General features: G+C 35.4%; 1 protein-coding gene across 50 annotated transcripts in view; it reads left to right on the top strand.

Moving 5' to 3' along the window:
• The window catches only part of CAMK2D (calcium/calmodulin dependent protein kinase II delta), a 305,845-nt gene that overhangs the window by 224,852 nt on the left and 58,004 nt on the right, over positions 1–22,989 (top strand). For all 50 annotated transcript variants that reach the window (XM_045392801.3, XM_045392793.3, XM_065545414.2 and 47 more), the window contains 3 exons: positions 5,886–5,969; positions 19,797–19,891; positions 22,260–22,382. In XM_045392801.3, coding sequence (XP_045248736.1) covers positions 5,886–5,969; positions 19,797–19,891; positions 22,260–22,382 — 302 coding nt within the window. The remainder of the gene's footprint in view (positions 1–5,885; positions 5,970–19,796; positions 19,892–22,259; positions 22,383–22,989) is intronic.

The raw sequence follows: 22,989 nt of genomic DNA, 5'->3' as shown, positions 1-22,989 counted from the left end.
TATAAGCACTTACTTTTATTGACATTAAAGGGTATATAATCTAGAAATAATTTAAGGGAAAATATTAATGGGAGAACAAGAAGACATATACTTTTTTTCTCAAAGGATGTTTGAGAAAGTGCCTTATTTAGTAAGCATTAATTAGAGGATTACAACATTCAAAGAGTACTTTTTTATTTGAAAGAAAGTTGATTGTTTGCATACAGCCTCATAGGATGCCAAAAACTGCTATGTGAATAGTAGATGCTCAAGAAACACAGCCTATTTCACATATAATACTTTATGATTTATGAATTAAAGATTGTTTAAAAATTATGAAGCATGTATTTATGTGTATATTTCACCTTAGTTATTTTATATGTCTTCAACATGCCACTTTCCTCTCAAAAATTCTGATAATTTAGAAATTTTTATGTGATGAAATTTCTGCTTCTTTACAATTAAGGAAGAAATTTATTCTAAATAAATTTAAATTATAGTATTTCTAACCAGACTTAGGTTTTGTTTCAGTATTCAACCTGAATAAATTATTTACTCATTAATTTTCATATGCCTCTCTCTGCCATTTTCCAATATCCAACCCACTTCTCATGTAGAGTTCTAAAAATATAACCTCTCCCCAAGCCTGTCTTCCTTCTCTCCTGACTTTCAGTGTGTTGAGGTTAGATAATTTTTTAATGCCCTTCATTTCTGGTTTCTTTTCTTCTGAGCACAACAAATAGAGGACTAAAAACATGCTATTTCTTTGTTTTATATGCAAACGCTTTTCTGTATCCCTAATGTACACATCTCCCGAGATGTGCATATTACTCCCAGGATTCACCACATCTCCGTTATCCGCCCCAGCTGTTACTGGGAGTGGATGGTGTGCCAAGCCTCCCTGGCAGCCTAATGCAGGACCTTAGTTCCTGCTGCCTGTCCTGTTTCAGTAGTACCTGACAGTTATTCTTGTTTGAAGCCCCTCCCATGTTTAATATTACCTTTTACATTGTCTTTTTACCCTCCAATCCCAGATGAATTTAATACCTCCAAACTTGTCATTTTGTTAATAATATTTTAACTTTTTAATAATCTTGTTCCCATTAACTGCAAACTGAAAGAAGGTAGGACCTAGATTAGGTCTGTAAATTACAGATTCAAATGATCTCTGTATCCTGGAAAAGAGTACAGTTAACACAGAAAGAATATATTGTAACAGGAGTTAAAGGTTGAACAGGAAGTAGTGGGGCTATCACAGAGATGGGCAAAGCAAATATTAGAGATACATAAATTAAGTAGGAAGTCCTGACCCTGGAGGAGCTGAGGCTTTTGTATCAGTAACTATTTACCATTCAGGATGGGAGTATCTTAACATAGGAATGTATAAGGAGCTGAGGGAACACAAGACAGGAAGTACAAAAACCTGCCTCTGGAGAGAGGTTCGATAATTGCCTTAACACCTATGGTTGCCTAAAGGATGAATGGGACTTTGTTCACCGTCATGCAAGAAGATTAAAGCATTCCAGATAGAGGGATCTGCACATGGAAAGGCTCAGAGGCATGAAACTATTTTTTCTATTACAGTAAAACAAGAAGTTTGATAAAGCTAAAGTATACTCAGGTGAATAGTAGTTAATGAGGCAGGAAATGATTTTATGTTTATTTGAAGGGTTTGGATTTCACCTTAGAGGTTTTGGGATCTGGTGAAACATTTTTAGAAGAGAGGTGTATGTTGTTTAATAATGATTCCAGTAGAAGTATAGAAGATGATTTAAGGATAGTTAATCTGAAAGCAAGGACCCAGTTAGACTAAAGCAATCATTCAAATTATGCATGATGATAGATTTGACTAGGGAGGGTGTAGGAGCAAACAAGTTCCAAGTAACATACAGATCAGACAAGAAATATGAACTCTAAGGGAATCTGTTTAGGAAACATGAAAGTCCCAGACATTGGGTTCGAAGACAGGACTGGAGTCCTGTGTAGAGCAAAGCAGGACCCCACCTCATGAGAGACTTGGAGTATGAGGCAGGATACAAAAATGGGAACTTAGGCCCAGGAATATAATTGCCAGAAATTGGTAAAGGTGATGATTGGATATCAGGAGTAAGATAGAAGCCTTTGTTATCAGGTCTGAGGCTCAAATTAACATCAGCAGCTGTGTTTGATGATTACAAGAATGTTGGAATGAAGCTCCTTAAATCTCTTCTGTTTTTGAGCTTAATGTTTTATCTCCTCTGCTAGGACACATACAGTTTGAGAATAGGGCTATGTGTAGTGAGAACAATTTTACTTTTTGAATCAGAATATATGAATTTATATCTTGGCTCTGATTCTTAACAGCTGTATGATATTGAGCAAGTCACTTTAAATCTGTGAGGTCACTGTGCTCTTTGTAAATGGGATAATAAACACTTCTTCACAGGACTGTTATAAGACTGAGTGAAATAGTCCATAGAAACTTGAGTGAGCTATAAAGGATGTTCAATAAGTTTTCAAAACCGTCTTGGTGTGAAACAATGACATAGTTCTTTGCATATTCAGTGAAAGTTATTTAGTGAATCAGTGAGTAGAAGACGAATATCAGGTCAGTAAAAGCAATAGCGTCCAAATAAAAGTACATAGGTTTTCAAATTGTTATTGATTTCTAAAAACAAGCTGGTCCCAAAGAAGCAGTGACAGCTCAGCAATAAAATTTCCACTTCATCAGTATGGTGCTATCAACAATTAAGTTATTGTTAAGGTACCTGTTAGAGTAATAACGTTTAAAAGAAGCAACATCTTAAGTTCTAAGGCGATTCAGTATTTCAAAAGTACAGAAAAACATAGTGTCTAAACTTAGGAGAATATACTTCTTTTTTCTCTTTCTTTTTCTTTTCTCAAGTTCACGCAAATCTTCATGGTAACCTGAGGAAAAAGGAGACATGTGGTGTTCTATGTTTCTTTCTAATGAACTGCCAGATATATTTTAAGTATTAGGAGTAAAGGCATGTTTTAATAATGAATGACCTGTTTTGATGTTTATTCATTATGATCTGCCATTATAGTCCCATGTATTTTGACTGATTAATTTTATCTTTCAAAATGTAATATCAATGATTATGGTTATTCTAATTTTGATAAAGAGCAGAACTCTTTCTTCATTATGTGAAATACCAGAGCTTCAGGCTTTTACATAATTTTATTTTAATAAATATACAAGGTCTATTACAAATAAGAAAAAAACATATAATATGTATACAAAACAACATAATAGATAATACAAAGCATTATGGAAGCTGTTTATTGTGGATTTTTTTTAAATTATCATTTTTCAAGTCCAAACTTGCTTGTTTTTTCCCATATTTACTTTTCATTTTCTAGTCTGGTCTGTTGGAACACTAGCCAAAAATGGTAGAAGTAAACACCCTGTCACTATACTTGATAAGATGGCTAGAAAAGGAAATATTCAGATATATTCTGTTTCTCTTATGGAACTGGACATGTTATTTGCAATACATTTCTAGCATTTTGTTGCTGCTGGGAAACAAAAAAGAAACATAACTACCAAGATCTTGGTTCGTGGAAGAATTACTTTGCTTGGTTGCTGTTATGTCTCTTTTTTATGATATTAAGGTTCTTTTTATGCCAGTATGTTATAATGGATACATTTCCAGCAGTCAGTAATTCTCTTTTCTCTTTGTATTATCTATTTTGATATTCTTATTGGTTTTTCAAAGTAAGAAATATACGCTATCCCTAAAAAAGGCAAGCTCTCATTACTTTTTCTATTGATGGCATGTAGTATGAGAATCCTACATTCTTGTAAGTTTAGTTTCCCACAAAGAAGGTCTTATCTATTTTACCCCCCGTATGTCTGTATTTATGAGGTCACATTGTACAGTACATTGTGTCCTAACATCCATGCATTTAGATATATGCTTCAATATTCTTGGGGTAAGGACCCCATTGACTGCTCAAATGATGATTGTAACTAAGTGAGAATGAGCATGATGGTGTTCTCTTAGAATTTTAGTCTCCAGAAGAAGTTTGTAATAATTTACATTTTAAATGATCTTTTCATTTCTTACTCACATAATAACTTACTTCCCTGTCTTAGGGAAGCTTAGGAGAGATATTGTTAACATTTCCTATTTCTGGCCATGCATTCTAAGTTATTGAAATCATACATTATTAAAGTTTACTGATTTAGACAGAAGAGTACAGATTATGTATAAAAGAGTGGTTGAAATTCAGGGTGAGAAGGGATCACTGAGAACTGTAGGTAGCTAAGGAGAGTTCTAAGATGGAAATAACTTAGAGCCACTCTCTGTTAGAAAACGGGTAGAGAAAAAATATTGAGGATTCAAGGAACAGAAAAAGTAGTATCAAGGGTGACAATGAGAAGACCATTTTTTAAAGACCTTAAAGAGATTAGTCAGGTCAAAGGCTCAGAAGGAGAATGAAATCATGTTGAATGAATGAAGGGTAGCCAGATGATAAAGGATCTGCAAGTGCTCACTAAGAACATTGGATTTAATCTGGACTTTAGCATCGGTTTCTCATTGGAGTCTCAGTGCCTGTCAACTCTAGAGGAGTTGGAGAAGGATGGTGAGAGTGGAGGGGACAGAAGCACTGGCAAACTCTTTAAAGCAATTGTGCCCATCTCTACCTTGGAATTCACAGACTGCATATCACTCCTTGAGGAAATCTTCAAGCTTTAGGCAGTGGAACCACCATTATTGTCAGTAATTCTCTTTACCTCACAACTACCAACCAAATATTTATTTCAAGGCAAGTTTGAGGTACAGATGGATTACCCAGGGTCCATTTGAAGCTAAATTACAACATACAGGTCTTTCCTTGGCGTCCCTTCTAATTGTCTATCCAATCTTCCCCCAAAACAAACAGAAAAAGAAGAATGGTAATAGAAAAGAAAAAAGATTGAGTGCAAAATTGTTTTCCTCATTTTCTATTTTGTTCAGAGAAGTAACTGTGTTGTATATATTGTCTTTTTAATACCTCTTTGCATGTTGTTTGTACTTAATAAGTATAAACTTGTCACAGAAATGAGGGGGAAAAAGTTTCTTTCTTGGACACTTTGCATTTCAGTAAGTATACAGTGTGTTTCATCAGTGATCTGTGGTTGGAGAAATTCCATTATATATACTTTTAAAAAGATTTTTTTTTTTGGTTTATTTGTGCTTTTAAAGAAAACTTCCAAATGAGGATAGTTATTTTTAGTGCGTTCCAAGCAAACATTATTATTTAAAAAACTGTTATTTTCAGAAATAAGTATTTTACTCTAGATTCTAGCTATAAATTGTTTTTAAGTGTAACTTATTGAATTCTATGCCAATATGTATAATACGAAGTTTTCTTTCCCCATCTAGTTTTTCTTACTACATCTCTTTCTTAAGTTGAATGTCTAGTTGATACTTGTTTAATAGTGATTCATCTGAATATTCCTGCATCTTCTCTTTAGTTGCCAGTTACAAGTACATACTGATTATTTATTAGTACACAGTGAGCTCTGTGATATATTTTGGACTTATATCTTCTCCTGGTGAGTTCTTCTCCATATTTCTTTTCAGGTGTAGTTTTAACTCTCATATACATAAAGGACAATAAGAATTACTAACCGGAAATGGCCTTAAATGTACAGAGTGACTTTGCAGCGTAGTAGATTGGCCTTCATATCTGAAAAAAAAGATATATTTTTTTCAAATGAGTTGCAGGGCAGGGCATACTAGTGTTGATATTTCTATAAAGAGAAAGTCTACACTATTTATTGCTCTGAGAACCTTGTTGTATTTTGAAAAACATATCATCAGATAAAGAAGCTCCCGAAAATTTTCTTTCTTAGTTTCCCATTTCATATTGTTTTGTCAATTCAACTGTGACTCATTAACACCTCTTTCCCCTAGGTTTTGCTGGCACACCTGGATATCTTTCTCCAGAAGTTTTACGTAAAGATCCTTATGGAAAGCCAGTGGATATGTGGGCATGTGGTAAGCAATTATATTTTGGAGCAAATTTTGTGATATGCTAGTGTCTTAGTCCATTTGGTCTGCTATAACAATCTGTCATAGACCAAGTGGGTTAAATAACAAAAATGTATTTCTTATTTATTTATTCATTTATTTTGATAGAGTCTTGCTCTGTTGCCCAGGCTGGAGTGCAGTGGTACAATCCTGGCTCACTGCAACCTCTGCCTCCCAGGTTTAAGGTATTCTCCTGCCTCAACCTCCTGAGTTGCTGGGATTACAGGCACATGCCACCATGCATGGCTAATTTCTGTATTTTTAGTAGAGACAGTGTTTCGCCATGATGGTCAGGCTGGTCTTCAACTCCTGCCTCAAGTGATTCACCTGTCTCAGCCTCTCAAAGTGCTGGGATTACAGATGTGAGCCAGCATGCCTAGCCACAAAAATTTATTTCTCACAGTTGTGAAGGCTGGGAAATTCAAAATCAAGGTGCTAGCAGATTCGGTGTCTGGTGAGGGCCTGCTTTTAGTTTTGTAGAGAGTCACCCTCTCTTTGTGTCTTCATATGGCAGAAAGGGAGAGGGGGCTCCCAGGGTCTCTTTTATAAGAGCATTAATCCCATTCATGAGGCCTCCATCCTACCAAAGACCTCACTTTCCTTCCTTCCATCATATTAGGAGTTAGGATTTTAACACATGCTTTTTACAAGGGACACAAATATTGTCTATAACAACCACAATTTTTGTAATTTAAAATACAAGTTGAACATCCCTAATCAAAAAATCTGAAATTTAAAATGCTTCCAAAATCCAAAACATTTTGAGTGCCAATGTGATTGCCGTGTGTGGAAAATTCTGCACCTGACCTCATGTGATGGGTTGCAGTCAGACACAGTCCAAACTTTATCTTATGCAAAAAATTACTTAAAATATTTTATAAAATTACCTTCAGGCTATGTGTGTAGATGTATATAAGATGTAAATGAATTTCGTGTTTAGATGTGGGTCTCATCCCCAAGGTATCTCATTATATATGTATAAATACTACAAAATCTGAAAAAATCCAAAATCTAAAACATTTCTGGTCCTTAGCATTTTGGATAAGGGATACTCACCCTGTAATATCTTTTAAATTTGAAGTTGATATTCTCTAGCAATCAGCTTAGAGTAGAAGTTCTCAAACCTCAGTCTACAACAAGATTACATGGAGAGCTGTTTAAAGGACAGATTGCTGTGTTTCTGATTCAGTATATCTAGGATAGAAACATTTACCTTTTTGACAAATTCTCAGGTGATGCTAATGCTGCTGTTTTCTGGAACACTTTGGTAACAGGGATGTGGAACATTGCTCCTAGTGGTTATGTATTTATGCTGCTATCTTCTCAACCAGTCCTTCCAATAAATATTGTTTGTCCACGATACTTGGCAGAGATTAAGAGTGAACTAGTAAATATTGGAAAATAATGAAATTGGCCATCCTGTGGGGACAAAAGTCTGACTTAGGCCTCTATCTGCCAACTCAAATCAAAAACAGTATCCTATACAGGCCCAAAGACATATAATGGGGAGGATTTTAACCCACACTTTTTATGTGGAGTTTTTATGTTTCAACATATACTTTGAATATGTGAAAGACTGAACGAATACTGCAATATTACCCTACTAAGATTATCAACATAATCACCTAAATTCCTGACACTATGTCATTGCTACCAGCCTACAAGTAGATACCTAACTATCATAGTTTGGCTTTAGTGTGCTGCAGACAGATTTCAGTGCCTTTGGTATTTGTCAGCAAGCTTAGAAAAAGTTGATTTAAAAAACTTTAATTGATTCTGAAAATAATTTTTTAGACTTGGTTTTAGTTTAAAAAGTTAATAAATTCATCATCACTACTTTATAGCGATAGACTATTCCTCATTATATTTCTTGTCAGCTTTACCTCTTTGGTAACAACTTGGCGTCTGATCTTCAACTGATTGAATCTTGGGCTTTCAGAGTTACCTCCATGCCTGGGAAGGCAGTGGTAAAATAGGGCACTATATTTATAGTCTCAACCCCTGGGGTTCAGTTTTTACTTTTTACCTACTAACCCAGCCTCTTTAATATATCTGAGTTGGTTTCTTTATCTGTAAAATAGGAATATGTTACCCTCAATGAACTGTAGGAGGGTCAAATGCAGTACACTTTAAAGGAAGACAATTGACAGTTGCTACTTAATTAATGGGTAAGGTCTCAGGAATGCCCCAAGTTGTGCCTTCCTTCTACCTACCTGAGAGTATCTTCTAAGGCATGAGCTCTAAAATGCCTCTGAATTACAGCATTGTCACAAAATATCTTTGTTCAAATCTAGATGTTAACGGCAGATAACTCAGATATTTTGCTTGCAATAAATCAGCTCCCAGCATACATAGATCTGTTTCTGCTGAGGAATTTAAAAAGCAACAGAGTGGCCTGAGACTCAGGCAAACACAGATAGATTTTGTGAAGGATACAATCATATTTTTAAAGTATTTTTAAAACATGATAAAGCTATATTTTTGTAAAGATAGGCGGTTTTGGCTACAATGCTGCACTTGGAGCTTGAATACTAGAGGGACAGTGTGGCATACAATAATCAGTAACCAAGGGAAGCAGGACTCAGCATAAGGGACATTTCGTACTTTTTCTTTGCTTACTTCATCGAAAGGCCTCTTCCAGCCTCTTCTGCCTTTGTGTTTATCTCTCCTTGTTTTCCTAGTTTCCTTCCTATTTTCCACTTTTTTTTCTTCATCCCTCCTGTTTACTTCATAGGTAGGATGCAGTATGTGTAGTGGTTAAGAGAACACACCTAGCTTCTCAGTTCACTTGCTGTATGACATGGCTCAAATTATTTAGTCCCTGTGTCTCAGTTTCCTGTTAGAAATGGAGACCATCAAATTCTTGCTTCATGGGGCTGCAGAGAGGATTTTTTAAATACAGTAAGTGATAGTTATCATTGTTATTATTATACAAAGTCTTTATTTATAAACGAAGTTTCTAGATAACTGATATATGCCTTATAGTAGACTTAAAAAACGAAGTGTATTATATAACTCAGCATTATTGGTGTGATTAGCGGTAGAATGCCCTCATCTGATGACCTGAATACCAAATTCTCTCTCTCCCTCTCTCTGCTTTCTTTCTTCACTTTTAAATTATATTCTCTTGTTTTATTTGGTAAAAGGTTATTATGGACCGATTTCACAACTTCTGAATCATATTTTACTCCACCAAAGAATTTAAATAAATTATTCATTTTTTCTTATATCAAAAACATTTTTTCATGTTTCAAATGTGTCACCATAAAAAAATGATAGACAAGTGAGGTGATGGATATGTGAGTTAGCTCTATTTAATTATGCCATATCATGTATCTATACATATCAAAACATCATATTATACCCCATAAATGTATTCAATCATAATTTGTCAATCAAAAAAAATTAAGAATTTTTTGAAAATTTAAAACCTTTTTTTAATAATGTATAAGTTTTATTGGTGTTGAAGAATATCAGATCCACTAAAAAGAAACCCAAAAAGCTAAGAGTTTGTACTAGGGATTCTTCTCTGGCTATGCAGAAAAATCAGTGATGAAGCATATACAGGCACACCTCAGAGATATTATGGGTTTAATTTCTGGTCTCACAATAGAACAAATATCAAAATAAAGTGAGTCACTCAAATTGTTTGGTTTCCCAGTACATATAGAAGTTATGTTTACACTGTGCTATAGTCTATTAAGTATATGATAGCATTATGTCTAAATGCACATACCTTACATAAAAAATACTTTAAAATAGCCAGGCCCAGTGACTCACGCCTGTAATCCTTGCATATTGGAAGGCCAATGCAGGAGGATCCCCTGAGTCCAAGAGTTTGAGACCACCCTGGGCAACATAGGATGACCCATCTCTACAAAAAGAAAAAAAAAACTATATTGCTAAAATATCGTCGTCATCATCTGAGCCTTCAGCAGGTTGCAATATTTTTGCTGGTGAAGGGTCTTGCCTCAGTGTTGATGGCTGTTGACTTATCAGAATAGTTATTGCTAAAGGTTGGGGAAGCTGGGATAATTTCTGAAAATAAGACAACGACGAAGTTTGCCACATCAGTTAACTCTTCCTTTCGTGAAATATTGCAATACTCACCAAAATGTGACACAGAGACATGAAGTGAACCCAAGTTGTTAGGAAAATGGCACCACAGACTTTCTTAATGCAGGGTTACCATAAACCTTCAGTGTGTAAAAAATGCAATATCTGCAAAGTACAGTAAAAAAAAAAAAAAAAAAGCTCAATAAAACAACATATGCCTTTATATCAAAATGCCCAAATCCTGCATGGGCCTCTGCTTTAGTGGATCTGTGGTAAACACAGGAAACTGCATTTTTAATAACCTATGATGTATTATCAGAGTTTGGATTCACTGTTTTAGACTCACAAAACACACTATGTTCAATTGTAATATTACTTTGGTATATTTGAGTTTACGTGGATTGTCTGAGTGCATTTCTGTGATACAGTTCATATATCTAACCTTTTAAAATAATGGAATATCTTATAATAGTGAGATTTCATGTCTGTGAAATGCGAGAGAACTTATAAGGTAGAAGCTCTAACTTTCTTGTCTAGAAGAGGGAAAAAGGATAGGTAGAGAGTAGTTTCCATCTTTGTTTTCTGAACTATATAACATTTTTTTAGCTGTTAAGCAAATAGTAGATGGATACTATGTATATATGTGCACACACGTGCACACACACACAGATATCAAGAATGACTCCTTAGAAACTTATAGCCATAGGGCATCTCATAGATTTTTAACCCCAATTTTACCACCTTTCACCTTGCTGTATTCTATCCTTTCTTCACATAATATTAGGCAAACAGCCAAATTCCTTTGTGATGAGCCATGCCCCAGTTGGAGCATGTATGTGCCACCAATTTCCATTTCTTTAGAGACTGTGTGGACCCTTTGTCTAGAAATGCACTTGGGATCACACAGCTATGAGAATGTCTTAAGTGTTCTACATCACATATTTAGGGGAAATGACTCCCACTAGAACATTATAATGTATTCTTTTGTTACATGTCTTGGTCATTGTTGTGGGATTTGGAATTGTTTTACCATTTTATTATATATCACCTTATTCATGTGACATGAAAGTGACATTAATTCACTTTATTTGTAAGATGATGTACCCTTACTCATCGCCATTGTAATAACCACCACAGTGATGGACACACTATTTGGTTGCTTTTAGGTTGTGGCTTTTCCTGAGGGAAACTCTTTTTCAACCATTTATTAGCACTGTCTCTTGCCAATTAAATGGTGACTTATTTTCTAGAGTAGACACTGGGTTGATTGGTAAAAAAATGACACTACTCAGAAAACAAAAGAAATGCAAAACAAGCCATTTAGCAGAATAGCAGCTAGCCTTCTATACGAATTAAGCTCTGAACCCTCATTACAGCAGAGCAGAGTGAAGCAGGGTATTAGTATAATGATTAAAACAAGCCTGTACATTATTTTTATTAGAATCATGCAATTATCTGCACACAGGAAATCTCGAATACCAGCATTACCTTGCTTTTGTGATCTCACACAGGGTGTGGTCTGACCTGTACTCTCTGTTTGGAAGCAAATAGTCCATTACTGGAAAGCAAATAATAAACATTAATGAAGCAAGAACATAGCCTTGTGTTCTGCCATTAACAGCAGTAAATTGATTTTTATGACTTAATTGTATGTATAACTGCTTCCATAAATTCCTAATGGGATGAGGAAATGTTTGTAGATGTCACTGGATCACAAATTTCTAACAGAGCTTGTTCTACAATTTGGCCTAAAAATAAATAAATAAATGCAAGCCTATAACATGGGTCTCTCCCCCACCCTATGCACATATGTGTTGTCTTGCTACTTTTCTACCTTACTTATGTATTAGTCTCAACAGTTATGAGTGATAATAAATTAGTGACTGTAACAGAATGTACCTTGACTTTGGACAAACCTTAGGAATTTTATGGAACATGTTTCTCCTTTTCTTGTGTGGTGAATTTACATTCAGCAATGATGTGTTTTCTGGGGTTTAACCTTTTCATATTTCAGCTGGGGTAAGTCATTATCAGGTACTGTAATCATTTTGAAATCCCAAGCCTACTGGATATTCTGTTACTATTACCAGCTCTGAGACTACCTTATACTTGGCCAATCACAGATAGGCCTCCAAATTAGAGGCCTTCTGCCTTCATCCATTATGACCCACATCTCCAACAGTCTTCAGTTCATGGAGCCTTACTCCCAATCATAGTCTTTACCAATATTCTCTTACTCTGAACTTATACACTGTCTTAAATTTCTCTACATTTACTATGTCTGGTTTCCCTAACTTGGTGTTTTTCCAACTGTGAGCCACAAACCACATGGTTCAGAGTGACCTAAAGTGCAGCCTCCCGAGATCTACCTCGGGATCATTGAATCAGATTCTCTGGGGTCACAGGATCCAGCAAATCTCACTTCTGGTTATATATCCAAAAGAGTTGAAAACAGCACCTTGAAGAAATATTTGTACACCTATAATCATAGTAACACTATTCACAACAGCCAAGAGGTGGAAGCAACCCAAATGTCAATTGACGGATAAATAGCTTCAACAAAATGTGGTTTATACGTATAATTGTATATTATACAGCCTTAAAAAAGAAAGAAATTCTGTCACATGCTACAACATGGATGAACCCCAAGGACATTATGCTAAGCAAAATAAGTCACTTACAGAAGCACAGATACTACATGATTCCACTCATATGAAATATTAAAACAGTCACATTCGTAGAAACAGAAAATAGAAGGGTGATTACCAAGAATTAGAGAGAAAGGGGAAATTAGTGTTTCATGTATATAGAGTTTCAGTGTTGAAAAATGAAAACAAACTGGAGATCTGTTTCATGACAGTGTAAATGTACTTAGTACTACAAAACTATTCACTTAAAACTTGTACATCTGGCTGGGCATGGTGGCTGATGCCTATAATCCTAGCACTTTGGGAGGCCAAGGTGGGAGAATCACTAGAGCCCAGGAGTTTGAGACCAGCTTAGGTAACATATAGTGTGACCCTACCTCTAAAAAACAGAAAAAATTAGCCTGACATGGTAGCGCACACCTGTAGTCCTAGCTACTCTGCTCGAGAAGCTAAGCTGGGGAAGATCCCTTGAGCTAGGGAAGTTGAGGCTGCAGTGAGCCATGATCATGCCACTGCAATTCAGCCTGGGTGAAAAAGAATGAGACCTTATCTTTAAAAAACGAAACAAACAAAAAAAAATCTATGTTATGTAGTATTTATTTATGTATTTATTTATTGAGACAGGGTCTGGCTGTATTGCCCAAGCTGGAGTGCAGTGGCACAATCTTAGCTCACTGCAACCTCCACCTCCCACGTACAAGTTATCCTCCTGCCTTAGCCTCCCCTGTAGTGGGTACTACAGGTGCACACCACCACACCCAGCTGATTTTTTACTTTTTGTAGAGACAGAATTTTGCCATGTTGCCCAGGCTGGTCTCAAACTCCTGAGCTCAAGCAGTCTGCCCACTTTGGCCTCCCAAAGTGCTGGGATTGCAAGTGTGCGGGACCTTTTTTTAATGTACAATTTAAAGTCACTGCGTGGGGCCTTTTTTAATGTACAATTTAATGTCATGTGTTTAAATTTAATGTTAGGTATTTTTTAGCATAATTTTTAAAAAACAGATTCACTGAGGTGAGGCTCAGGAATTTGCATTTTAACAAGCTTGCCAGGTGATGCTGATGCCACATCAAAGCTAAGCAACACTACCATAGCTAATTACAGATTCCTTTAGGAGAGCAGTTTTTAGGTTTATTACAGGATATGTCAGAGGTTGCAAACAGGTGAAGTCTTAGTTCAAGCTGCTATAACAAAGTCACATAGACTGGGTGTCTTACAAACAACGAAGTTTCTTTCTCATAGTTCTGGAAGCTGAAAGTCTGTGATCAGGGTGCGACCATAGTCAGGTCAGGTTTTGGTGAGGGCGCTCTTGATGGTTACAGACTGCCAGCTTTTTGTTGTATCCTCACATGGTAGTAAGAGCTAGCTAGCTAGCTGCCCTCTTCTTAAAAGGGTACTGTACCTGTTCATAAGGGACCCATCCTCATGAACTAATTATCTCCCAAAGGCCCCACCACACCAAATACCATCACATTGGGATTTGGATGTCAGCATATGAATTTTGAAAGCCATACAAACATTCTATCCATTGCATTGCAGGCGGTCTGCTGTCTTAGTCAGACTTGTGGACATTTTATTCTTAGGAGTGTTGACATTAATTATTTATCTTTATAATTTATTAGCAAGTAATTTCTATAAAAACTATCAGTTTCTAGCTTCTCTAAAAAAATCAAAAGAACACGTGATGCAATGCTTTTGCTCTTATATAGTAGTTGTACCTGTCAGACACGTGAACACAGCTGCTCCCCTGGTGACCACCCCACCCCACACACAGTACAGGTGCAGGCCTTCATCCCGGCCTGCTGCCAGAAGTCCTGTCAGTTTGCCACTCCTACTACATGGCATAGATAGTTTCCATCCTGTTAAACATGCCTTCCTATCTTGCTGGCATTGACCTTCTAGCTCTTTGTTCTACCCTTCATTGGCCATTTAGGTCACAGACTGTTAGTTGAGCACTTTTTCTACTTGAAATGTATGATGATTTTCTATTAATCGTATTATAACAAGGTAAGATAGAGCCATACTTAACACTCATGTAATTAACTGTGTATTTCCAAACTCCACGTGCATTTTGCTTCTAAGTTTATAATGTACCCCTTTATTTACTTAGAATATTCAGTAACTGTCTTAATTAGATTTTTCCATTAACTTCCCCACTACCTTCTCAGAGTTGTCCAACATTCCTTCTTCATCTCTCCTTTTGTAAGAACAGCATTTAGAATGTTTAATTATTAACAAAATTATAAGTTTAGCAACTTTTTTAACTTTAACTTTTATTAAAATCAATTTTGAATGTTCTTGATAATGTAGTCTTTCTACCTGATCGTAATCAATACTTCTCAAAAGTCTTATTAACCAGACATCTCTAGCATCTCCCAAGCATAAATATATACATAAGATAATGAAAACTAGTTTTAACATCTATCTTTATATGGAACCAACTCTATTAAAAGTAGTTTTAACTGTCATGGAAAATGTGAAACATAAAATGGAGAGAATACTATAATAAACTGATGACTATTTCATCTATTTCCTCCCTTTCATTTCCCACTCCAATATTATCTTAACCAAATTTGAACATTGTATCAATACATCTATAAATAATTTAAAGTATATCTCTAAAAGAAAAGGACTCTAGGCCAGGCACGGTGGCTCAAGCCTGTAATCCCAGCACTTTGGGAGGCCGAGGTTGGCGGATCACGAGGTCAGGAAATCAAGACCATCCTGGCTAACACGGTGAAACCCTGTCTCTACTAAAAATACAAAAAAAATTAGCTGGGTGTGGTGGCGGGCGCCTGTAGTCCCAGCTACTCAGAAGGCTGAGGCAGGAGAATGGCATGAACCTGGGAGATGTAGCTTGCAGTGAGCTGAGATCGCGCCATTGCACTCAAGCCTGGGCGACAGAACAAGACTCCATCTCAAAAAAAAAAAAAAGAAAAAAAGAAAAGAAAAGGACTCTAAATATGACAGTAATATTAGTTTTAAAATTTTAATAATTATTGCTTAATAGCATCAAAATATCTAGTCATTTTCCTATTTATCCTCTCATGTCATAATCTTGTTTGGTCTCTTAGATCTCTTAGTCATTTTTAATTTGTAAGTTTCGCTCCATTCTCTCTCCTCTCTCCTTATTTCTTGATGTATTTTTTCAAAGAAACCTGTAGCTCCAAGACAGCACATGTAAGTACTCAATCTTGGTCTCTAGATACTATTTACCATTAAAAGGAACCAGAACTTTTTGTAGTAGCAGCTGATTTCAAGTTTAGAACAGGAAAAAAGCAAGATGATCCAGGAGCATCTTGTCATACCACAAAGAAAAACTATTAAGGACCACAGAGTTTATATTAACAGATGCAGGAGCCACCTTCAGGCTGGCACTAGCCAAAGATGGGGCAGTTGAGAATCAATGAGAAAAATAACAGTAATAGATTGAAATACATCAAATAAGTTTAAATCAAGGAGTTGATAATGATAATCAAAATTCAACAGAAGTCCTAACCTTTGGGGATGTTGGGGACCCAATGCATTATTTTAAAAACTGGCTAGTAAAGAGGAAAATAAATAAATAATTGGCCTATCTTTCCCATATGAACTGTATCTTAGACCAATCAAGTGGAAAAGGAGTAAGATTTTCTTAGTCTAAAGAAAGCGTGATATAATTAGAGTATCATCATTTTATTTGTTTGTTTGTGAGTCTCACTCTGTTGCCCAGGCTGGAATGCAGTGATGTGATCATGGTTCACTGCAGCCTCCAAATCCTGAGCTCAAATGATCCTCCTGCCTCAGCCTCCCAAGTAGCTGTGACTGGCTGTGCATTCCACCACACCTGGCTAAGTTTTTCTGTTTTGGGGAGAGACAAGGTCTTCCTATGTTGGCTAGGCTAGTCTTGAACTCCTGGGCTCAAGTGATAATCCTACATCAGCCTCCCAAAGTGCTGGGATTACAGGTGTGAGCCACCATGGCTTGCCATCATTATTTTGCAGCCCCAGTAAAATTATGTAGGCAGTAATCATCAAAGGCTGCTAATGTCATGAGAGACACCCAACATTTGAAGGCACATCCTCACCCCTGAAGTGTTCTTGCAAAAAAGAAAAAAAAAAGACTTCTTCATTGACTCTTAATGATTTTAGTACTTCAGGTATATGGGCAGAGAAAAAGAGCTAGTGATTTTTTCCTTTTTTTTTTTCTCTGACATAGAAAAAAGGTACAATATTAGGTTTATTTTTAAAAAAGGGAAATTAGGCTTACTCATGAGGCAAGAACTCTCAATTAGAACACCAAACACTTTTATTTTATTTTATTTTTATTTTTGAGACTGAGTCACAAGACTCTATCACCCAGACTGGTGGAATTCAGTGGCACAACCTTGGCTCAACAACCTCCGCTCACTGCAACCTCCGCCTCCTGAGTTCAAGTGATTCTCCTTCCTCAGCCTCCCGAGTAACTAAGACTAAAGGCATGTGCCACCATGCCCAGTTAATTTTTTTGTATTTTTCGTAGAGATAGGGTTTCACCATGTTGGCCAGGCTGATCTTGAATGCCTGACCTCAGGTGATCCGCCCATTTTGGCCTCCCAAAGTGCTTGGATAAGAGGTGTGAGCCACCATGCCCGGCCTAGAGCAACAAACACTTTTAAAATAAGCATTTGTTTAGTGGACCTAGCTGAAGGAAAAAGTAGCTGCAAGGAACATGTAAGATAGGACCAAATGGACATCTTTGCTAGTAAGTCAAGGTCTCTCAGTTAGACAACACAAAGTTTTAAATTTTATATTACCATTCCTACTGAAGTTCATAGATAAAGAAAAAGTGGCTGCAGGGAATGTTTAGAGCATCATTATGTCTGTCCTGCTTGTGGTTGAAACAGTTACTTAACCTCTCAGCCTGTTTCTTCATCTGTAATATAATGCAGATAACAACAATATCTACCTCATAGCATTATACAAGGATTAAATGAAGTAATGCACTAAAGCACACAAAACTCTGAATAAATGTTATGTATAATAAAATGTATTAATATTACATTATCCTTATGCCATGAGTCTCATACTTGTTCTATACATTCAGAAAACAGAACTGCAAAAGAGCATAAATCAGAAAGGTTTTAGATGCTCGTTTAATAATCAACTTGAAGTAAACTTACAAAACAGTGTTTATTTAAATAGGCATTGACAATTTCACATCAGGCTACTCAATAGTACCTATAATATGTTTTTTTTCTTTAAGTCTTTGGGCCTAAAAGTGTTTTTTTAAATCTTCACATTTATGCTATTATTTTATTTAAAGTACATGTTTTTGTAGACACTCCTCCATCAAACAACTGAATTGTGGGCATCTATTACATATTGGCTGCTTTTCTCATGGGATGAGCCCTCTGTGAGCTTCCTCTTCCCAGAGAAGCACCACATCAACTGTCAAGTGCAGACATAATTCATAAGGACAAACAGCCTATGTTGAAAATGCTAAATGTCTCAGTTGTGCGACTGATTTATAATTTTATAACAGCCTAACTACAGATGTGTATTAGGAAAATGTTCATATTCAATGGAAACTATCACTATTACAAAGCAAATTTTCTCCTTAACCTCCTGGAATCTTATATAGCTGAGGGCTAAAACTACTCAGGTACAGCTTTTTTTCTGCTTGCATCCTGAGAACACCAACACTCATCATCATCATTACTATCATCATTTTCATTAGATGCATGGAGAAATTATTTTTATGTCATGAAGGTGGGGTACCAATATACTGTGATTTTCTTCATGGTCTTTTTTTTTTTTTTCCTTAAGAATGTTGCTTAAAATTTTTTACCCTTGTATTGATTCACATGACTTGAAAAATCTTCTTATGAACTGTATCTTCCTGAAGCAGGCTCTAAAATTCTAAGATGATTAAACCATTGCTTAAAAACCATTTCAGCTGCAACAGTGTCTATTTATAAAGATGTCCAGACTGGTGGACAGGAGCAGAGATAGATCTCCTAGGTACAGAGACCAACAGAGACCACCTTGGATAAGGGAAAAAATAAGTCTCAGAGTACACCTGGCAAAGTGTCACCTGTCTTACTTTTCTTTCTCAGGTTTCCCAGGCTTAAGAAAACATAGCAAGAAAAAAGCAAACAGGAGAGGTCAGAGGAATGACTGCCTTCCTCCAGGATAATGAACTAGGGAAAAAAACCAAAGGCCTTAAGCAGGGCAATAAAATATGTGAAAAGTGGCAGGAGGGATATTTGATGACAGAGAAGACCATTGTATCAAAACGATCTCAGACATTTAGACTGCAGATATCATATCAGGGAAATTTAAAAACTGTGAATACAGACTTTTTTTTAATTTTAAAAGTTAAACTTGATGTTCATTAATTTATAAATACAAGTTTGTGAAGAATTTTAGCAAATTTTATTACAGCCATGTGTTTATTACTTAGAATTTTCTGTGGCATTTTGCCCTTGTCTTCCTTTTTCCTCTCCCATAATGTATATTCTTCTGTAGTCTTGTTGGTTAAGTTGTTTGACTGAGAAGCCTTGAAGTTTTTGAAGACTAAGACTACTGAAGAGAAAAGGGTTTTGTCTCTATGTGGTACCCACATTTGCAGGGACTCTGGTTATTTAGAATGTGAGTTTATAACCAGGACACCATCACTCAACAAAATGTCCCAATTACCATCAAAACAAGCATGAGGAAATAAATAACATGCTTAGTTTTTGAACTTCAACCTCACAGTGACTAAAATCATAGTCTCTATATAGGTAAGAATGCAGGAAGACTCTATATAAACAAGAGTTCAGGGAGGCCAAAGAATGTCGCCCTAAATGACAGATATGTTTTATCTTTAGAGTTTCCCTTCCATGCCTCTTTAGAATTCTTTGGAGCATGCATTGACTGACACATTGTCAGAGTTCTGGAGCATAGGAGGAGAAGCATTAACCTTCCAGAGACTGCTCTAGAATAGACCATAACACGTCTCTCTGAAGTTTTCCTACAATCCAGTTTTCTCTGTTTTAACAACTACAGCTTAATATCATTGTGGATCAGCCACATTTAATTTATTGTTTTCTATATGACTTAAATAATGTTAATACTGTAATCTCTCCAGGTGTCATTCTCTATATTCTACTTGTGGGGTATCCACCCTTCTGGGATGAAGACCAACACAGACTCTATCAGCAGATCAAGGCTGGAGCTTATGATGTATGTAATAACTATTTATATCACTTTAGATGAAGGTTTGTTTTTTGCTTGCTGATCAAGAGCCAGATCTTTTCATTTTTCTTTTAACTATAATTTTTACCACTTTCTCTTATTATTTCCCTCTCTCTTAAGGAAAGGGAAAAAGAAATGCAGCATATGTGTTCAGCTTATGTTTCCTTTTAACTCACTCTCTCCTAAGATAAAAAGAAAAGTCATGTGAAGTCTCTGAGGAAGAACTTTGTCAAAATGTTTGGATCTTAGTGCATTTTAAAAACATAAAAATTAAAATATTTCTGCTATAAAAATGATTATTGCCCATTCAGTTGAATTATATTCTCAAATACCTATCACATAATTTTACATTATATACCAACAATATTTTGCAGTGATCACATATCAAATAGAACATTATTCCACTATACCAGTTTCTGGGTTTTGTTTTTTGTTTTTGTATTGTTTACCTAATGGGATGCTATGCAAGCTTTCATTTGAAGAATGAGTTTCACAATTGAAAAATTTGAAAATCATAATTCTAATATATTTAATTTTTAATTAGAATATTTGAAAGTAGATATATATATACATATTCATAAATTAAGTTCAGAATCTGAAGAGGAAGTCTTTATCTACTTTCTCTTTATGGCTTAACTTTGTGTTTATGATATAATTTGCTCTCCTTTGATATGTATTCTTGTAAATACGATTTACCACTTTCTCTGGTTTCCTCTCATACAGCCCTAGGGAAATCCATGTGCAGGATCTGGGCATGCTTTCCATGTGTCATTAAGTGGAGTAACTATGGAGTAGCAATATTGGGTTCACCTTTTGTGCACAAGTTGAAAGCTTTATGTGAAAGTGAGAGGAGAAAATATAAAATGTCTGTATTGTATTCTATCATGTCTCATGAACTCTTCAGTGCATTTCTGATAAAATTTTCTATTTAGATGGATGTGTGTTTCAGTTAGCAAGAATTTAAAATGTATATTCTTTGAATTTCGAAGCATTCCATTATCCCTAGACTAGTAATTGAAACAAATTATTATTTACATGGCAACAGCTAGCACATTCACCATCTTTACAGACTAGAACCAGCCCCTTTCTGGGCAGACGTAGCCCTGAAAATGCACTGCTTGGTATACCGGAGGAGTGCTTTCATGAAAATTAGAAAACTGAGGAAAAAGTTCACCTTTCTTCATGCTGAACCTACCCCTCATTTGCTATCAAAAGACCTGTACAACATTTAAGAAACAGCCTTGCATGTTTCTTTAGTAGCTCCTAACAGTTAGCAAGCTTTCACAACTGCCAAACATAAGCTTCAGGAATTAAAAAATGACAATTGTTAAGCTGGCAAGAAATTACAGGTATTAGAGTCAATATCATTTTTCTCGTGCTTTATTTTGCCAGTGAGTCACAAGTTCCCCATTTTAAAACTACCAAAAATAGACTAATTCCATTGACACAGTGACAATGGCTTTATTTTTCAAGATTGTCTACACAAATTCATGAATTGGGAAAATAACTTGATATTCTATCATTTTGCAACTAATGTAGTATAAATTTCCCTTAATCATTGAAGGACAGTATTTCTACTAAACATGCTAATGATATAAAAGTAATTTATTATCAGTACAAAAAAATAACATGAAGAGAGGAGAAGTAGCTTTCTTATATAGTCTTATTGTAAAAAAATATTAATAATGGGAAGTTATAAGATTTGATTACTTTCATATACTTTGGTGAAATTTGTAATTGGGCAGATTAAACTTCTTGAAGGGTTAAAATGAAATCTTGCTGAAGCTCCTATAGCCTCAGATTCTTCTCACTACAGCACTCCAAGTAGCCATGATTAATAGGTCAGTTTTGGCACAGGAATTGAAGCTGTTTTATTACCTCTGCTATTACTGCTTATAAGTTGTGAAAGTATATAATACCTCATTTTGAACCTTGGCATAATATTACGATGGCATTGGTACATGTAGCAACCTCTTTGCTTTTATTAAGTTTTGCAAATAATTATGAGAAAGATTGTATAAAATTTCATGTTCAGATCAAAGCAGAGATACTTTGAGAATAGAAGATTCTTAAGTTCTTTTTTTCTGAATTTTAAAATGTATTTACCATATGTGATATGCAGCTCAGTATATATGTTGGTCCCTTATCAGATACTCTTTAATATATATAGTTGTCTACATAGAGGGGGAGAATAGATCTAAATGATTTTATTTATTTTAGATACAATTTAACTTATATAAAAAGTAAATTTATGAAGAAATTCACTACTTGAGGAAATGATTCATATAGTTGACTCTTCCCTGTTTGATTGAGTGTGTCTATTTTTTAAACTTTTTATAAATTTATATTTTTGAAGTTTCCATCACCGGAATGGGACACGGTAACTCCTGAAGCCAAAGACCTCATCAATAAAATGCTTACTATCAACCCTGCCAAACGTATCACAGCCTCAGAGGCACTGAAGCACCCATGGATCTGTGTAAGTAAAACTTCTCAAAAACTTCAAGAGCTAAAATGAAAAATAAGCTGTCCTTTAATATATTGTTTATGGATTTAAAATAACTTTGCAAAAAAAAGATGAAATTCAGAATGAATGAATTTTTGACTCAAGGTGTTTAAGAAAATGAATTTTATGATGGCGAAGAAATGCAATTTTCAGTAGCAAAGTCTGAATTGCATAGATTATTAAACAAATATTGCTTGCAGTAACAAAAGGAATGAGTATTCTTCGTATCAATTATTGACAATACTCGTGAACAAGGTCAAGAAAATAACACCAAAATTAAATGTATCCCAGAAGAAAAGATTTAACAAAGTTCAATTATTTGTCATTAGGCAACTTTAGAAGCAAGTATGAAGTTTGGCAGCTGAGAGTAGAGTTTTAGTGGCATAAAAGAATGGTCATAGTAGTCTGAATATTTTTTAGAAATATTAAGAAAAATAGTGTGAAATTTGAGGGGAATCTGAAGACTTCAGTAAATTTCTGAATGTGTCAAATGCTAAGATGATAAATGCGGCACTAAGTAAATGAAAGGCAGCCCAATCGAAATGTGATTGAAGACATTAAAATAAAGATAATTTGAGAA

This window comes from Macaca fascicularis, chromosome 5, assembly GCF_037993035.2.
Source record: "Macaca fascicularis isolate 582-1 chromosome 5, T2T-MFA8v1.1".
Lineage (NCBI taxonomy): Eukaryota > Metazoa > Chordata > Mammalia > Primates > Cercopithecidae > Macaca > Macaca fascicularis.
Note: the sequence above shows the minus strand (reverse complement) of the source record. Positions and strands in the feature narration are given on the sequence as shown.